General features: G+C 36.7%; 1 protein-coding gene across 3 annotated transcripts in view; it reads left to right on the top strand.

Moving 5' to 3' along the window:
• GRK5 (G protein-coupled receptor kinase 5) overlaps positions 1-17,180 on the top strand; it is a 172,500-nt gene that overhangs the window by 81,382 nt on the left and 73,938 nt on the right. For all 3 annotated transcript variants that reach the window (XR_015794345.1, XM_088131855.1, XM_088131854.1), the window contains one exon: positions 13,210-13,322. Coding sequence is in view for 2 of the 3 variants with exons in the window: in XM_088131855.1 (XP_087987981.1) it covers positions 13,210-13,322 (113 nt within the window). In the remaining variant the exon portion in view is untranslated. The remainder of the gene's footprint in view (positions 1-13,209; positions 13,323-17,180) is intronic.

The raw sequence follows: 17,180 nt of genomic DNA on the forward strand, positions 1-17,180 counted from the left end.
GTGAGTGACACACAAACAATTCATTCTGTCTCTGGCTCGTTCCCAAATACATACAATCCATCACATGAGCAAATGGGTTTCCTACAAGGATGATGGACTCTATAAAGGACAGTGACTGCTCCACTTACTCTTGCAGTCTGAATTAGTGCTGATAGAACTGAGTGAAATCAAACCATCCATCCATACTTCAGTAATGCACACCAGATCAATTATCTAATTCACAGTCAAAATCATGGATGGTGGCTTTTTTATTATGGACCAACCTGGTACCATCACCAGACCAGAAAGCAAACTGGCCTGGCAAAATTGAATTTTAGATAGCTTTGCAGACATGACCACAAATTAGCTGCTGCAGAGGCATTGTTGGTCATAAAATGGCTGCCGAGGAAAAATATTTCCTGATCAAATCCTCTGTGTCTTATCTTTCACAGTCTTTCTCTTTCTGTTTCTCATATGTAGATTTATAACACAACCAGAGAAAAATCAGGAAAAAAGAACAGTCACCACAGTTGCGTACACAGAGAGAAACATATTCATGGAGAGAAAGTTACAAAGGGAGAAATATATACAGCCTTTCCCCCATATTGTGAGACAAACACTGCATTGTTTTGTTTTTTCCTTTCGGAAAAAGCCCAGTAAGGCAGAAGGATCTACATTGATCCACATTGACTTTAATAAGGAAAGGATACTCCATTTTATAGGTGATACAGCATTTTCCCCCTTCAGTGAAACTGAATTACACTGTAAATTTGCTTTGCCCCCTCCAAAAAAAGCAGGGAGAAATCTTAAACGCTATGAGGGACTTGTTCCCCTCCAGTCATTTTTCAGCAGCTCAGCTTACTTCCCAATTCAGCCCTTCACATGGAGGGGGAATAAAGTAGTGGGGAGTTGCAGGTCTTGGTGGGTGCTTCCAAGCAGGCTAATAAGCACGGTGGCCATAGTGTTGGCATTGCATTTGAGATACCTAGGCAGTCCCACGGCAGCACACTCATATGGATGGATGATTCTGGAAAGTCGTCTACTGGTATATGCCTGTGTAACCTGTGGGTATATACGCAGAGACAAATATATATAGTTGTATGCAAAAATGTAGACACCCATGGTCAAATTGTATATTACGATGAAAATTTTCAGATGTTCTTTCAATTAATAGTTTTGTAACTGCTCTTTGGCAAAAGTAACAACTTCCAAACATTTCCTCTAGCCTGTTGAGAATCTGTTCTTGCTTTGGGAATTTTCCTCCACTCTTGTTTGAGATGTTTCCATAGAGCTTCAGTCCTATTGAAGTCTGGGGATTGTAAAGGCCATTCCAAAAACTTTGTCTTGGTATGTCTCGGAACATTGTTTTGCTGAAATATTCAATATCTTTGCAGCTTCAGTTTCTTCACTGGCTATGGACATTCGCTTCTAGAATAATATTGATATTTAGTTGAATCCATTCTTTCAACCTGCTCAACATTTCCTGTTCCAGGGGCTGTCACAAAACCTCAAAGCATAACAGAGTCACCCCCATGGTTAATGGTTGGTGGGTTGTTCTTTTTTTTTTCCTCCAATCTTTTTTTACCCCAAAGTTGCCAAAGAGTTCCATTTTTGTTTCATATGTCCAAAACACTTTATTCGAAAACATTCCAGGCATATCAAGGAAGATTTTGCATACTTCAGACAATGACTTTCATGATGAGGTCAGAGAAAAGATTTGCATCTGACAACTCTCCCATAAGATCATTGTATAAACAGTGCCATATTGTGGACCTATAGATAACTATTCCAGAGTCAGTGAAACGTTTTTTCAAATCATTATCAATGATCTGTGAGTTCTACCTGAATTGGGATGGTTTTCACGGCCCCCAGAACTGAATGTTATTGAAGAACTGTGGGGATATCTCAAACACTCATGCAAAGAAGCCTACCAACATTTCTGAACTAGAAGAGGTCTGCAAGGAAGAATGTGAACAATTCCAAAAGTAAGAATAAAAAATCTTAGCTGACTGTAGGTAATGTTTGAAATTATGTTAATTATGCCAAAGGTGGTATTACAAAGCACTGATAGAAAGGATGTCCAAATTGTTGCACTTGCTATTTTCACCATTTTCTTATTTTTAATCTATAACCAACTGCACATAAATAATAAGTATATATTCAAAGTTGCAGAACATTGTTTAATTTTGTATCTAGTAGAGGTTGTGTCAATTTCACTGAATTCACCATTTGACCAGGAGTGCCTAAACTTTTATGTACAACTATATATACATAAATCAATCAGGAAACACTTCTTATTCAAGCCAAATTATATATGACACATTCAAGCAATTAATAATTACTAGTTATTAATTACTATTTATTTAAATAGTAGACACAGTTCAATTTTTGTCAGCACCACATTCTTTCCAGTGCAACCTGGATTGGAGCTATAATGGCAGGCACACAGAATTTTGACCCTCCTTATTCCTTTCTTCACATCTTGATCCAGTCCTGCTATTAAGAGGACACCATTGCTATACAGTGTAAATGGTTTATTTACAAAGAGCTGAATCCAGATGGAGGTAGTTATGATTCCCCACCAATTTCAGTAGGAACTAAAGTTCATTGGGATTTTATTGGGATCAAGTTCAACTAATTTAGTATAGATTCAACCTTTTTCTTTAGTCGGTAGTGGTGGTGCTACAGTATTTTGTTCTCACTCTTCCCTTTCATGCTTCTGACAATTGGCTGCTTCAGAGCTGTGTTCGTAACGTTCTTCTATTTCTTCTCTGAGAGCACCAAGAACTCTACAGTTCAACCTGAGCTATAGATATTATCTTTTTTTGGATAGTACAGTTAGTCTAGCATCTAATGCTTTATCTGCTTGTAAACATTTGGTATAAGTGGTGGCAATTCAAGACAAGGTGATTGCAAGAAAATGCCAGTGCTTTATATTTCTGATCCTGCACTGACAAGCTCTACCCAGAATACTTTGCAGCTTGATTTTGGGATGATGTGCTATCTGATTGTCACCTGCTATTTTGTGAAAATTTACACTCAGTTGTTTCTAACAAGACACTAATAAGACACACAATAATTAAAGCTGCACACGAAAGTGATTTATTACTTGTAATTAATCCAGAATGTAGTAGCCAGATCCATTTGGTGTAGTAGACCCAAGATATATAGCTGAATATACATTACTGGAGCAAAATTGATTACTAGACTGTTTTGGAAACCTGTGTTTTATTTTTATTCCCTTTGTAGTCTTGCTGTGGGATAATTACTTGTTTTCATACCGGTACCTTTTTATCAAATTGGTAACACATTGAGGAGGGCTGTTTTAATGATGGTCCCCAAATTATACAACTTATTGCTTCCTGAGGTTCAGTAGATGGGAACCATTGGCCATTTTAAGCCAGTTTTTAAAGAGATGTTTATTTAGACAATATTTTATGATGAATGTACTTAGTTGGTTTTATTGGCTTCTGTATTTGTTTTCAACTGATCAGGGTCCTCAGATAGATTTATTGGTATGTATTTGTTTTCCTCCTCCCTGAGAATATATATGGAAAGCTAAAAATAATAGAAATGTTAAATAATGAAATAATTGAATTGTTAAAGGGCTTAAAATAGCTTATTTTCTTCTTTGCTTTTGCTGAGCAGGTCTAGGAAAGAAATGCACTCATTCTTCTTCCTGTTGTGTTCCAAAATCTACAAAAAACTTCACATAAACATTCTGGTGCAACTATTTGTATGAACAAATTTGTGTACTGTAAGTGTATATGGAATTCTTCTTTCTAGTGGCATTAAAAAAGGAAACATTCCATCTTATGTTTGTAGAAAACCTTTTTTTTACGGGATTTTGCGGGAAACACTAAAGCATATTTCACTGTAAGATACAGAAATGATATTTGCAATACTTTCTTGGAAAATTTCCATCCTGAGTAAAATTCTGAAAGAAGGAGAAGATACAAAAGATACAAAAAGTTGGATATGCAAAACAAAGCTTGTCTAAATCCAAACAGTTACATTGTACAAGTAAAGATGGGAAATGATTTTCACTTGCTCTTAAGAGACACAGTTGACAAGCAAGAGAAATTAAATTGGCAAGACTTAAATAGCAATTGAAAAGAATTTTGTCGTCAGATCTTGATTGCATCTATATTTTAATTAATTAGACCAGAGTCATATGCATCAAAACTGTATTCACTCTAGGGACTTTTTTGAAGATTTGTCAGAGTTTCCATTATAAAATCCTGTATTATAACTCAGGCATAAAACCACGCTCTAGGCTGCAGCTGTACCATACCAGGTCTAGACAGTTTTGAATTATGCAAGTGAAAGAAAGGAAGAAAGAAAAGCCCTTTCTTTTTTTGTGGAGCTAACTGGAAGTGTTTGCAATTTAATATACAACCTCTGGCAAATAATTAACTCTACAAGTAGCTAATAGACTTCAGTATTATGAAAAAAAATTGAACATTGATGAGATGTATTTAAATGCAGATGTTCATGGAAGCTGCTTTTTGAATTTGCTTTCTGCACCAGTACAGTACTGGTGGTATGTCCCACAATGGCATAATTACTATCTATTCTGACCCAAAGCCGTTTCTTAAGCTTATGTAAAATAGAATGTCTTTTTCGGTGTGCCTCTCTCTTCCTCATGCCCACATAGTTTTATGCACATATACGCTTCTATCCCAAAGGGAATATTTTGCATCACACACCTACAGCATAAATTTACTGAAAAAAATGGACCCTGCAGATCCCCTGACTATAAGGAAGATGTACCATTTAATTGTAAGGTGAGATAATTTCAAATGCAGTTATGCTCTATGTAGAGATGATTAGTTTTCAGAGATGTGGAAGCCATATTTTAGAACTACAACTCCCTGTTCTTCTACACAGATACAATTAATCTTTAGCTGGTCTTCCACTTCTCCTTCTCCATGTTGTGCAGTCATGATCTTTCTTCATTTCACCATTATTCCACTTTTTCTTCCATAGAGATAAAACAAATTGAAATAGACTAGATTAGAAGCTACTTGAGGCTATAAGTTAGTTGATTCTATGAGTATAAGAGATGTGATGGCAATTATGAGATTGTAATGAAGGGATTTCCCCCCCCCCCTCCTCCTCCAAGACTGTTTGCCTCTCTTTAGTAGTGCTGGATCAGGGATATTTCCAGATACCATTAAACAGGATGTCAGTCCTATTGCTCCTCAGGAATGCCATAAAATATTCAGTGATTTTTCTCCTCGTTGGCCACTGACCAAGATGAAAGAAAGTGCTGAGGGCTTTTTTCTCCTTTGCTGCCTGAATCACATTTCTTATTAATATTTTGTAAAAGGTATCAAATTGTATAGGCCAATTTTCTGGGATTCAACCCAATACCAAAATGAACTAAATTATTCTCCCATGTTTTCTTGGGAGATTGGGAACACATACTTAACTTATGTAATTGACTGATGTAATTGACATGCCATTAAGTCAGTGTTGACTCTTAGCAAGCACACAGATAAACCTTCTCCAGGATGAACTATCCCTACTCTGGCCCTTTGGATCTCTCTGTGGTGTACCCATCATTTCTATAATCAAGTTCATCTATCTTGCTTCTGGTTGTCCTCTTTTCTTCCATCTTTGCCAGCATTATAGATTTTTCAAGAGAGCCAGAGCTTCATATCATGTGTCCAAAATATGATAATTTGAGGCTGATAATTTGTGCCTTGAGTGAGAACTCTGGAATGATTTATTCTGTGAACTATTTGTTGCTGTTTTTTACTATCCATGGTTTTCTTCTCCAACATCAAAGTTCATAGGCATCAATACTTTTTCAATCCTGCTTCTTCAAAATCCAACTTTCATTTCCAAAGCGTTTCACAAGGAAAACTATGTGCATGATTATGTAATAATGTTATCATCATTCTCACTATTTGTAATAATGAGATATTATTTTGGGGAATAGAAGAGGACAACTAGCAGCAAAGTGGATAGACTCAATTACAGTGGCTATGAGTGCACGATTGGAAGACCTGAAAGACCAGATTAGGGACAGATCGTCATGGAGAAATCTTTCTTTGTGATTGCTAGGATTCAGTAATAACTTGATGTCACATAATTGATCAATTGTAGGGAATTGATAACTTTGTCCTCTTTTTTTGTAGGGGTCTTTCTAACAGTGTATTATGAATAAGTCCTCACAATAACTGTGACCCAAGAGATTGTACAGCAAGATTTAGTTCATTGGCTGAATTGGCTTAGGACTAAAGGAAAATGGCATTTGCTTATTAGATTCAAACCAGATACTAAGACTGGATAAGTAAGGCAAACAATTCTCCTTGCAAGTGAGGAGAATTTAACCTCAACAGCAATCCTTCACTCCATATTGCTGAGACTTCTTTCAAAACCAGTTTGCATTATGACATAAAGACGTGTATTTCAAAGAAAATAAAAAGTGAAAATCTCACCAGGCGTGCTTGAGCCTTAACATTGCTAAAGTAGCTTTTTGGATTCTGGCTATGTTTATATGGTGGGGGTTCTGCAAGGAATAATGAGCGTTCAGCTTAAGTTTCTTTGTGAACTGAATACCAGGATGATCTTTTGTACTTAAACTTTATCAGTACAAAAAATTAACTCTTGCTGTCTACTTGCAATGATTAAGGTTCTAGCTATGCCTCTTAGCCTAAAATTTAATGGCAGCAGATACAATGTTTATTGGTTCAAACAAAACAGTAGATAAGTCCTTTTTAAAGAGTCCACAGAATAGTGTTTGATGGGAAACAGCTTTCATCCTTTTAAAGCTAGGTGGATTAGTGCATGTCCTTACTGTATTTATATAGAGGCAACTACATTTGGATTTTTAACTCAGCACCATAAAAAAAGCTATAAATTTGCTTGTGAAATTGAGAAATTGAAGCACAAATTGACCATGCTTGTGACAAGCCCTCCTTTCTGAGGCAGACAGGCTGCTCAGGACTGGGTGAATTTTGAATGAATGGATACAGCCAGTTGACAGCCAACCCAATTTATACTTTCAAAGGGTCTCAGGCATGATGCCACCTAGCTCTCAACTGTCTTTTTTCTAGAAACTGAAGAGCTTGGATGAAAGTGACAGAATAGGGAAGAGAAAACAGAAAGGAAGGATGGGTTGGCCAATGTTCAACATTTTACCAGGGAGGGAGAAGGTTGAATTGAAACTATGTACTGAGCTCTGCTTAAATAACAGTCTGATTGGATTTTCATCCATGCACCTTTCTTTTCCTCCTGCTCTGCAGTAGTAAAGAGGCACAGTTCATTTTCCCTTGTTTACTTCTTCCTATCTTAACAAATGATGTATTCCTGAAAACCTTAGGCTTACCCCAAGTCTGGTGATACATCACTCTTGGGTGTAGTGATACCATTTTTGCTACAAAAGACCCTGCACTCACACGGGACTCTCAGAGGGAATTCGGAATAATGTTTTGTGTTCCCAAAATAGAAAGAAATTGGAAAAATTATCTTTGGATCTGGATTGTTGTGATGTTGTCCAAGGAATTAGTTATTAGTTATGACAGACTAGTTACCTAAATATTTTAGACAAAGAGACTCTAAATAATTCCAGGCAGTTTGGGATATATTCTTCCATTAAATATAGAATCGCTTTTATCTTGGGTTTGTTACCAATTTGTACTCAAATTCACCTTAGCTGTATAGATGATAGAATCTCCAATTTTGGAGTAGAGTTAGAATGAGAAGAATGTGTAAAATGATACATAATAGCATAGGTCAAGTTGCATCTAAATCTGTCTACCCTAGTTTAATTTGGATCTATGCTTTTAATATAACCTTATTTTCTGTCCAAAGGGAACATGCGTGTGGTCTGTCCTTATTTGTATCATTTATTTATATTAAAGATTTCTTTCCTTTCAACTTGGCAGACTTAGGTTACCTGGATTCAGGAATAAGTATTCTTTCTGGGAAGGAGTAGGGAATTTTGAAAGATGGCATCCAATCAAGCATTTAAATAAATAAATATCCACCTTTATGTAACTTGCACCATAATACTGCAAACATAAAAATGATGAAAAGCTAGAGGAAAAATAAGCTATATAAAATAATATAAAACTTACTATATAGCTTGGACAGAGAATGACTGTTGCATGAGCAGAAGTAACATCCATTCGCCCTAGCAAGGATTCCCCACTTGTATCCATTTTAAACATTGCTTGGATAGATCACATAGCCTTCAGAAATGGCTTTTTTGGAATAGAAAGTATGTTGGGCTGCACTAATGAAAAACACAGATACACCTCATTGCACAATCAGAACAGTCCAAACATATGCTTTTGTTCTAAATAAAGATTCCCTAAAACAGGGTTCCTCAACCTCAGCAACTTTAAGATGGGGGGACTTCAACTCCCAGAATTCCACATGCTCGCTGGGGAATTCTGGGAGTTGAAGTCCACCCATCTTAAAGATGCTGAGGTTGAGGAACCCTGCCCTAAAAGATAAGTGCCTTTCGGTAGTTCTGCCCTCACGTTTCTCCAAAGCAGCAAGATTTAGAACTCCCACTAGTTCTTGTCTCCACAGCTGTTCAGCACTGAAAACACTATATCAGATTTCAGTTCTAACTCAATGTTTCCATTTCTTTGCAAAGTCATTCTTTGCATTTGTTAAATTAATGAATCAGAACTTTTTCAGGTTTCAGATTTCCTGAATTTGTATTTATTATCTCATTTTTAAGTAAAATTAAGTCTCATAAAATATTGACATTTTGGATATTATAAATTCTCTCTGAATAAACACACACATACACCCAATAGGTAAGGAAGTCAATAAGTAAAAGATATTTCCTATACATAGAACCTGATCTCCTGTCTCAAGTACCTTGTAGGTGAAGACCTTTTCAACTTTCCAACTGGTCCTTGAAAAAAGATGTGTGATAAAAATATAGTTCTTAGCATCAGGGGTATCTCTCACTCACATTTGAAATGTGAAGTGCCTTTGGAACAATTCTCTGCAGGCTTACTACATAAACATGTATTTTCCAGCAAATCAGTCATGGGCTTGATAGACCTCATCCCAGAACTATAGACCAATGTATTTCCTTTATTTTACCTTCATCTTAATCATGAGGGCCTTAGGAATCATTTGTGCCCCTTAAAGGACAACAAGAATTATGGATTTTTTAAAAAACTACCAGCAAGTTCAATCTGTTCCCATGCATTAATGTTGCCAAGGATTGGATGATTTAAAATGCCTGTTTTTGCATTTATCCCAGTTTATTTTTGGTATGTCTTTTTTTTTTAGGCTTGCTGTCAGCTGAAGCTACAGCTACCAGAAGCCCCTTTAAAATGCAGAAATTCAGTACTTTTTTTAAAAAGCTACAGTACTTTTAAAAAAAGGTGGTATAGACCCGAAGGGCTCTTGCTATCAAAATAGAAGAGCAATGCCCACTGGTGTATTCTGTCATTGCAGTCCAGATGCTGCAGCAGCAGATGTCAAGTTGTGCAAGTGTTACAGTGGTGTTTTGATGATACTCTGGTTTTTTCCCTGCATACAGATTTCCCAGGATATATGCTCTAAAACCTGTGGATCATTGTTGCTGTACTTTCTATACTCCAGCCTCAGCCCACAAAATACTTAAAACTGGCAGCACTATTTTAAATGCTAGTGCAGTTTCTATCATGAAAGCTGAATATGAAACAATGATACATTAAGTACCAATATCTGTATGCTCAGCCTATGCTCACTGAAATCACTGCAAGCTAATCATTTGCCAAACTTGGATCAATTGTAGGTGTCAAAACAAATGTGTCCATTTAATCTCATCCTAATGTTGAGTTTCCCTCCAGGAAAAAAAGCCAGAAAATGACTGAAAACAAGCATACAGTATGTATAATATCACAATAGTTAGAATAAATATGAGATGTTTCCTGGAGTCTGGAGAACAAGAATTCACACATCTCATCTTACTGCCCAACTACTTTGATATTGTGGACTGCATTCTTCTGTGCCCATTCTAGAGAACTTGCAAGCAGGATCAGCAGTGGTAACCTTGCTACCTGGAAATGTTCATGAGCTTTGGCATTGGATATCCCTCCTGTCCTGGCAGATTCCTATATACTGTATATCAGATGTATAGAATAATGCAAGCTATAGGACAATGAATAGGAATCCTGAAGGTGTTGATTAAAGACTCTTCCATTTGGCTATGACCATGGGTTGTTCCATAGGAAGAACAGAACCCCAAAAGAGCTCTGGTCCCAGTTGTATTTTCTTGAACAAAGAGAGCAAATTCCTATAGGAAAAAGTCCATAACTAAAGTCCTTAGTATATATTTCTTTATAATATTCTGGGAAGATGTTGGGAAAGCATAGTTACACTATGCAAGGTGATAGGAGAATACTGCATAGATGGATATGTTTCAGTGGGAAAGAGATTTAAATTCACAAGAACTTACCATTCTCTCAGAGAAATGAGTGCGTATCTGTGTGCGTTCGCATTTATTCCTCCCTTTAAAGAAAATAGGCCACGAGAGCCTGCTTGATCAAGCTGGTTCCACTGGTAGCAGGAGGTTTGCCCAGTGAGAAGTTCATAATACTTTCCTTCTAGATTTGTTGGATGGGAAGAACAGTTTTAAATATGTGTATGTCTGCATCGTGCATTGGAGGAATATTGGATAATTTTAAGTTGGTCATCCCTAGTTGTTAAGTCACAACTTAAGGTTAGAAGAATAGAAAACATGCAGAACCCCGTAAAGAGAACTATAGACATAAGTGGTGAAAGAAGGCTTACCCTAACGAAGCTATCATGGCTAACCACCAGTCTGAGAGCTCTTTGCAGCAGAGAAAGTGTAGTTTCCACATACCTATTACTTAAGTTGCTGTTCTGTAGCAGTAAGTGACAGTAAACAAAACCATGACCATAACATTTCTGGAATTCAATCAGTTAAACAAATCTTAATTCTGAACACAGACCAGCATAAGATTATAGAAATTATAGCCATTCCAGTAATAATAATCTAGTTTTTAAAATATAAGGCATCACTAGAGTTAGCATTACTAACCCAAAACTGTCACACATTATAAACTTCAATCTATATATTGATTGTAGTTAGCATTGTTAAGCTTGTAAAACTGTTTTGTAGGAAAAAAATATAACATGTAAAACAGAGTGAGGTAAAAATTAATAAAAGTGAAAGCTAAAGGCCTATGTGGCTAGAGGTAATAAACAATCCAAAATTATATAAGTTAGCATTACTAACACAAAACTATAAAACATTATAGTTCCAACCGTTTACCATATCACATGAAATTGTCAGGCAAGATTGCTACAGAAAATAAAACTGGATATCTATGTATAGTGTCTCTATATAGTATTATGCCACAGCTGACCACGCTATAGAAGGAAGCATTACATGGCATTACAACATATAAGATTAAAAGACATACTAAAACTAGAATTCATCCCTGTTTCATTCACTAATTCTTGTTCTTGATCAGTTCCTGGCAAATTCTATAGGCTGCAACACTGCAAGGAGTCACTTTATATGCTATTAAAACTTCATTGTCTGGTAATAACCTACAGAGTGACCTGGCTGAGGGGAGATGAAAACAATTTGAATATCCCTATAAAGTAAACAGTGAAAGAGGCCAACTTGCTTGCACACACAAGGCAGAAGCTAGTTTGATCTAGTGCTGGGCAGGAACCCAGGAATTGTGAATCCTCCTTTAGGAAGAAAAGATGGCAGAGTGACTTTGGGCCAGACACTCTTTCTCAGCTCAACCCACTTCACAGGGGGGTTGTTGTAGGAAAAAATAGGAAACAGGAGCATTACGTATCTATGTTGCCTACAGCTGACTAAACATAAAGGTGGGATGAAAATCAAATAAATAAAAAATAAGTGTTCCAAATATTGGGTGGTCTTATATCTCCTCTCCAATATCACTGAGGGGAAAGTATTACATTGTACTAATATGAAGGCCCTTCTGAACTTTGGAAGTCATAACTGTGTGAGGTACCCTGCTGGCACTACTACAAACCTCTAATGATCAGGAAATGAAAGACTGGGCACCCTTCATGTATCAGCCGACCACTCTGTATCCAGGATTTGTTACTTCAAGACGGTGCAAGCAGTTCCAGACACATTGTCCATTCTCCTCAAGTTGGAGGAAAAGCATTTTAATCAATGCAGGCTTTTATAGTGCTCTAGAATGGTGCTGGGGGTGCTGCCAAGCAACTTGTCTGCCTGCCACACAATGTCATTGGTGAAGGTAAGGAGTGGGCGGTTACTGCAATAAGAGAAATTTCCGTCTGGTGTTGAGAAAAGAAGGGGCAAGTCTGTTAGGGAAACACAGCCTGGGTTTAATACTTGATGATGAGCTGTTTGGGAATTTTCATATTTCTTTTTTTAGAAGCAATGAGTGTATTTTCAACAAGGGTAGCACAATTGCAAGGCCTCTAATGTTTCCTTCTGATTGTATAGGGGCAACAGTCAAACGCAGCTGTTTTTATTTTTGTGCCAAGCCAATTTTGCATTCTCTTCTCTTCTCATAGCTAGACAAGAAATGTATGATCATAGCAAAGGGAGTTGGTAAGAAATGGTGATTGTAGTTTCTTACCAATTCAATATTGAGGGAATTGAACGTACCCATTTCTGGCAACATGTGCATCATTAAAATGTGTTCAAAGCAAGCATTCTAGCAAATATAAATATGGCTTAATTAGTTCTATTCTACTGCAGCATCTCAGTAGCAGTGGAGCACAGTTGGTGGGATATCAGGTATTGCAGCATTAGGAGATGATGGGAAAGCATTTAGAAGGCATAATGCATTCCACTGTTGCAAATAGGTATAAAGGACTCTGATTTTTTCTGACTGTTGGAAATCCTCCTCCAACAGCTTTCCTGTCTTGCTTCTCAGATTTCAGCAGGCATTTTCCACACACTTTTAAACCTATCTTTGCAATTATAAGAGCCAGAAACATGCATTTTTCCTTTTCTTTAAAATAAAGGCAAAAAATAAAGTTAAGATTCTCGGAACGTGTTTAAATCCAGTACTAATTTCTCTGCAACCAGGCATGATCTCTGCAAATTGACATGATTTCTATGACTTATCTTTATGAGTTTTTAAGTTTGCAGCATTTGCGCCAGGTTTAATTTTTTAGGATTAAAAAATTAAGTCATACACCCAGCCTCTCCAAATTGAACAGCTTTAAAAAGCATTTCAGTGTTTCACTTTCCCTCCTCCTCTTCTTTACTTCCTCCAGAGAGAGATTATTACAGTTTATGTGACAAGCAACCAATAGGAAGACTTCTCTTTCGGCAATTCTGCGAGACTCGCCTGGAGCTGGAGTGCTGTATTAAGTTTCTTGATTCGGTGGTAAGTTGCTTCTTACGAATCCTTCAAGAGTTTATTGCATATTATGGGCCTCTCTGTGCAGGTACAAAGATGTCCTTCATTTTTTGTTCTTTCACAGTTTGTACCTCTTGCATTCCATTACTTTTGTAGTTCTACCATTAAACTTTCTCCTCTACCCTCAGGCTCTGTGTGTGTTTCTGTTTATATAGCTAAATAGATCAGGAGCTTTATATAAGAGAGTTTTCATGGGTTACTTGTATCTGAATATGTATCAGCAATGTGTATATTATATTTATTGATTTGATTTCTGTCAAAACCCTTAGTCCTCCATCCTCAATGTATGCTACATTAGAAATAGTTATATCAGGGATGGCTGCAGGTGTGGTAAAAAAATCAAAATGGCAGCCACAGTAGTGTGAGGCACATAAAAAAACGGCAGATGATGGCCATCATCTTACTTTTGACCATATCCTGTGGACACCCTTGAGTTATAGATAAGTATCCTGCCCTTAGATTGTTAGGATGTTAAAATTACACCTTATAAATTTAAAGTTGAACCTAAGAATATAGCATATATAGTGGAGAAAGCAAATCAAAATAATCCAGCAGAATTAAAAAGCAATCAAAAAGCAAATACCTTTTTGTAATGTGCCAATGGCTGGTCACTGAGTAATAATGTTTATGGCTAATTATGGCTAATACGTAGCTATATATTATTACCTCTGGGCAATGATTGAAGCTTTGGTCCTATGTGCACTCAGTCTTGGAGTAAGACCCACTACACACAATAGAATTTATTCAAGCAAATAAATGTAGGATTTGAAGAGTATAAACTGGAAGTCCTTTGTTGGTTAGCTATTCCATGAATTCACTTGGTGGCCTTAGGCAAGTCTCAATCTATTTAGCTGAGCCACTCTCTGTAAAGGTAAGTGCTTTGCACTTTGCTGGATTACTAAAATAATGTATGTGAAATATATTGAGCACTAACACTGTGGCACTATGAAGCATCACGGTAGAGAGATCAGACGGCAGCAAGAGGCCTCAGGCTGCTAAGAAGAGGGCCTTTGTTGCCACCACCACAAACAATGGCAAGGATATATTTTTTGCACAGAAAACAATCTTTACTGCAGTTAGGTAAAAAACATTTTGGCAGGTTCCCCCTTCCCCCCCATTTTTTTTTAATGAAATCCTGCTTTGGGAGGAATTGGAGAAGAAGACTATTGCGGAATGTTTCTACTTTGGCTGTTCAGTGATAGCTTGCATTTGTTTATAGAACTTCTGGGTATGGAGTGAAAGCCACATGAAACAGCCTTTTGAAGGCAGCTTATATAACGTTAGGATAGATCTAAACTTAAACCCTTGTTTGTTTGTTTGTTTTTAATCAACTGTAAGAAAAGACAGTAAGACAGGGTTACATCACATGTTATGGAAGTTCCCCAGCCAAAAGGGGTTGGACCTGAGGGAAAGTTCTGATGGAGCCTGCTACATTTTTCTGTTAAGACTACAAAATGTCTGAGCATACGTACTTTAAAAAGTTGCTGAGTTTGCTTCTTTATAGTTTCTAGGATTAAGTATCTCCTAGATGAAATTATTCATTTTCTCCAAATAGAACAACCAACTAAGATTTTTTTTTACAGTGATAAATAAATAGAAAATGTGGCAAGGGGAAACACAATGAGCCATAATTTTTAGGACCAGAATTGTGTTGAAGTAAGTCATAATGACATGTTGAGGACTGCTGTTCTGTCCTCTGTGTATAGAAATGCATAGAAGCTAAAGTACAAATATTTCCTCTTTAGATTAAAAATGTTTTGTATATCAGCAGGACTTCAGTCTCTTGCCATGTGCCATTCTCTCTTTGCAGTCGTCATGAATTGTGACAGTTGAGATAAGACTCCAGATTTTCTAAGCTTTTTTAAAATAGCTCTTTCATGAATGTGATTTTTAATCTTTGAAATAGGTTCCAAAGGGTGGTAATGAGGGGTAGGAGGGAGAAAGCATCATTAAGATGCTATAAACATTCTTGTCTATTGGTGCTTTGAAGAGGCAACATGACCTGCAGTCTGATAAAATCTAAATGGACAAGAAATGTTATGAAAGAACGCTGCAAACCTCTTTGTACAGACTTTATGGGTATTTAATTGCTTCATCCTTTTACATTTAACAGGAGTGGAAGGTTTGTAGTGATGTCTATTTTAACAGTCAGTGTGTTTCTTATCTGAAGCGTGCTTATCTGAAAATTTCTTTCATAGTGGCTGTTTAACAAGAGAAATTTAATTGTACTGCTGATTTTTAAAGCACTCTGAAATAATATTATGATAAGAATGGCTGGCTCATCGTAGGTACACTTTTGAGGTGATGCAAAAAAGAAAAAAGCCCACCTCATTTTCAATGGAATGAAATGCTCTTGGGAATACAGCAACAGTTTTACAAAGTTCTCATGATCTGAAGTGAAGGTGGTACGATATCCTAAGGACATTGTGCAGACCATCAACTGTTCAGGTAGTCATGAAATTAAAAGTTGTCTTTGGCAAAATTAGAAATTTAAGTTCTCCTGTACATTTTTCACATGAATGCAATTTTGGTAAAAATGAATGGGCTGATGGAAGAGGAACAATTTCATTTCAATATTGACTTATTTCTGGAAATGCTGTGGCTTTTAAAGAAGCTAAGTAAAGTATTTGAAGAAGGGGTATGCGCACTAGTACAAGCAAAGTGCCCCTCATCAAAGCACTTAGAGGAGGCAGCTTCAGAAGGCTTGTCCCAGCTGCTTTAAGGGCCTTCCCATGTGATCTGATGACAGAAACAGCTTCAGACATGAACACAAAGTATATGTTCTACCACTGAGTTAACTGTCTTTCCAATAAGTCTCTTTGTAAAAGTAGTGCCTAGATGTAGTTTACAAAGTTGGGAGAAAAAAATCTCTAAAACTCTTCTTTAACATTATAATTCCAGAGGTGTTTGGTCATTCCTAGATAGTAAGACCAGCAATGCCTGGAAGATGAAAAGTGTCTGCTGGGAGGATGGGCAAAGAATGGCGCATGCACACAGACATAATCACACAAACGCCACAATTTCCTTGAACACTTGAATCAGACATCCTGGTGCAAATACTTAACTGTGGCATTTGTGAGATTGCATCATTGCAAATATGTCATCATTTTGGCATCATGGTGGTTTGATTTGGATGCCATTATGTTGCCCTGAACATCTGAAGGGTACCAAGTTGAAGGATAGAGCTGTAGATCAATCTCTTGGAAGGAATACAGAAAGAGTAAGGTACATGTGGATACAGAGAGGGAGGGAGGCAAATATTTTAAAAATATTTTTCTCTGTATTTTCAATTCTTCATTTTCAGGATGTTTCCCTCTTAAACATTTCCTAGATTCAAATCAGCCATTGGTAAATTTCATAACAAATGTCACCACATTTCCTAAAAACCGAGAAATTGTTCTCATAGGTAAAGATGATTCAGCATGAATTCTACATGGCAAAGTTGTCAAATTTGCATTTAAGATGCATAGAAATAGTAAGTCAATTATTTGAATTATAATAACTTAAAGAACAATTTCAAGACTTCTGCTGTTCCTTTCTACATATACTTTTTAAATAAGACTTCAGCCAGCCTTTCAAATGAAGATGTCTTCAAATAGCGAACTGCTCTTTTTAAAATAGATCTGCAGCATCATTCATGGGTAGGGTATCTCTACCCACAAAGGTACTTGATTGCTAAAAATGTTTGTTTGCCATTTAAAACATCCCATTATCTAATATGATTTATTAAATTATGTCATCCTGCATTGGATGTATATAACAAGAACATTCTGGCTGAGCCAAAGTTCATTGTCTGACATAAATAGGAAGTAATTGGTTTGGCAT

The sequence above is a fragment of the Python bivittatus genome, unplaced genomic scaffold (genome assembly GCF_059951505.1).
Source record: "Python bivittatus isolate LINGU-HERP-01145 unplaced genomic scaffold, Pbiv_v1 ctg000980_np1212, whole genome shotgun sequence".
Classification (NCBI taxonomy): domain Eukaryota; kingdom Metazoa; phylum Chordata; class Lepidosauria; order Squamata; family Pythonidae; genus Python; species Python bivittatus.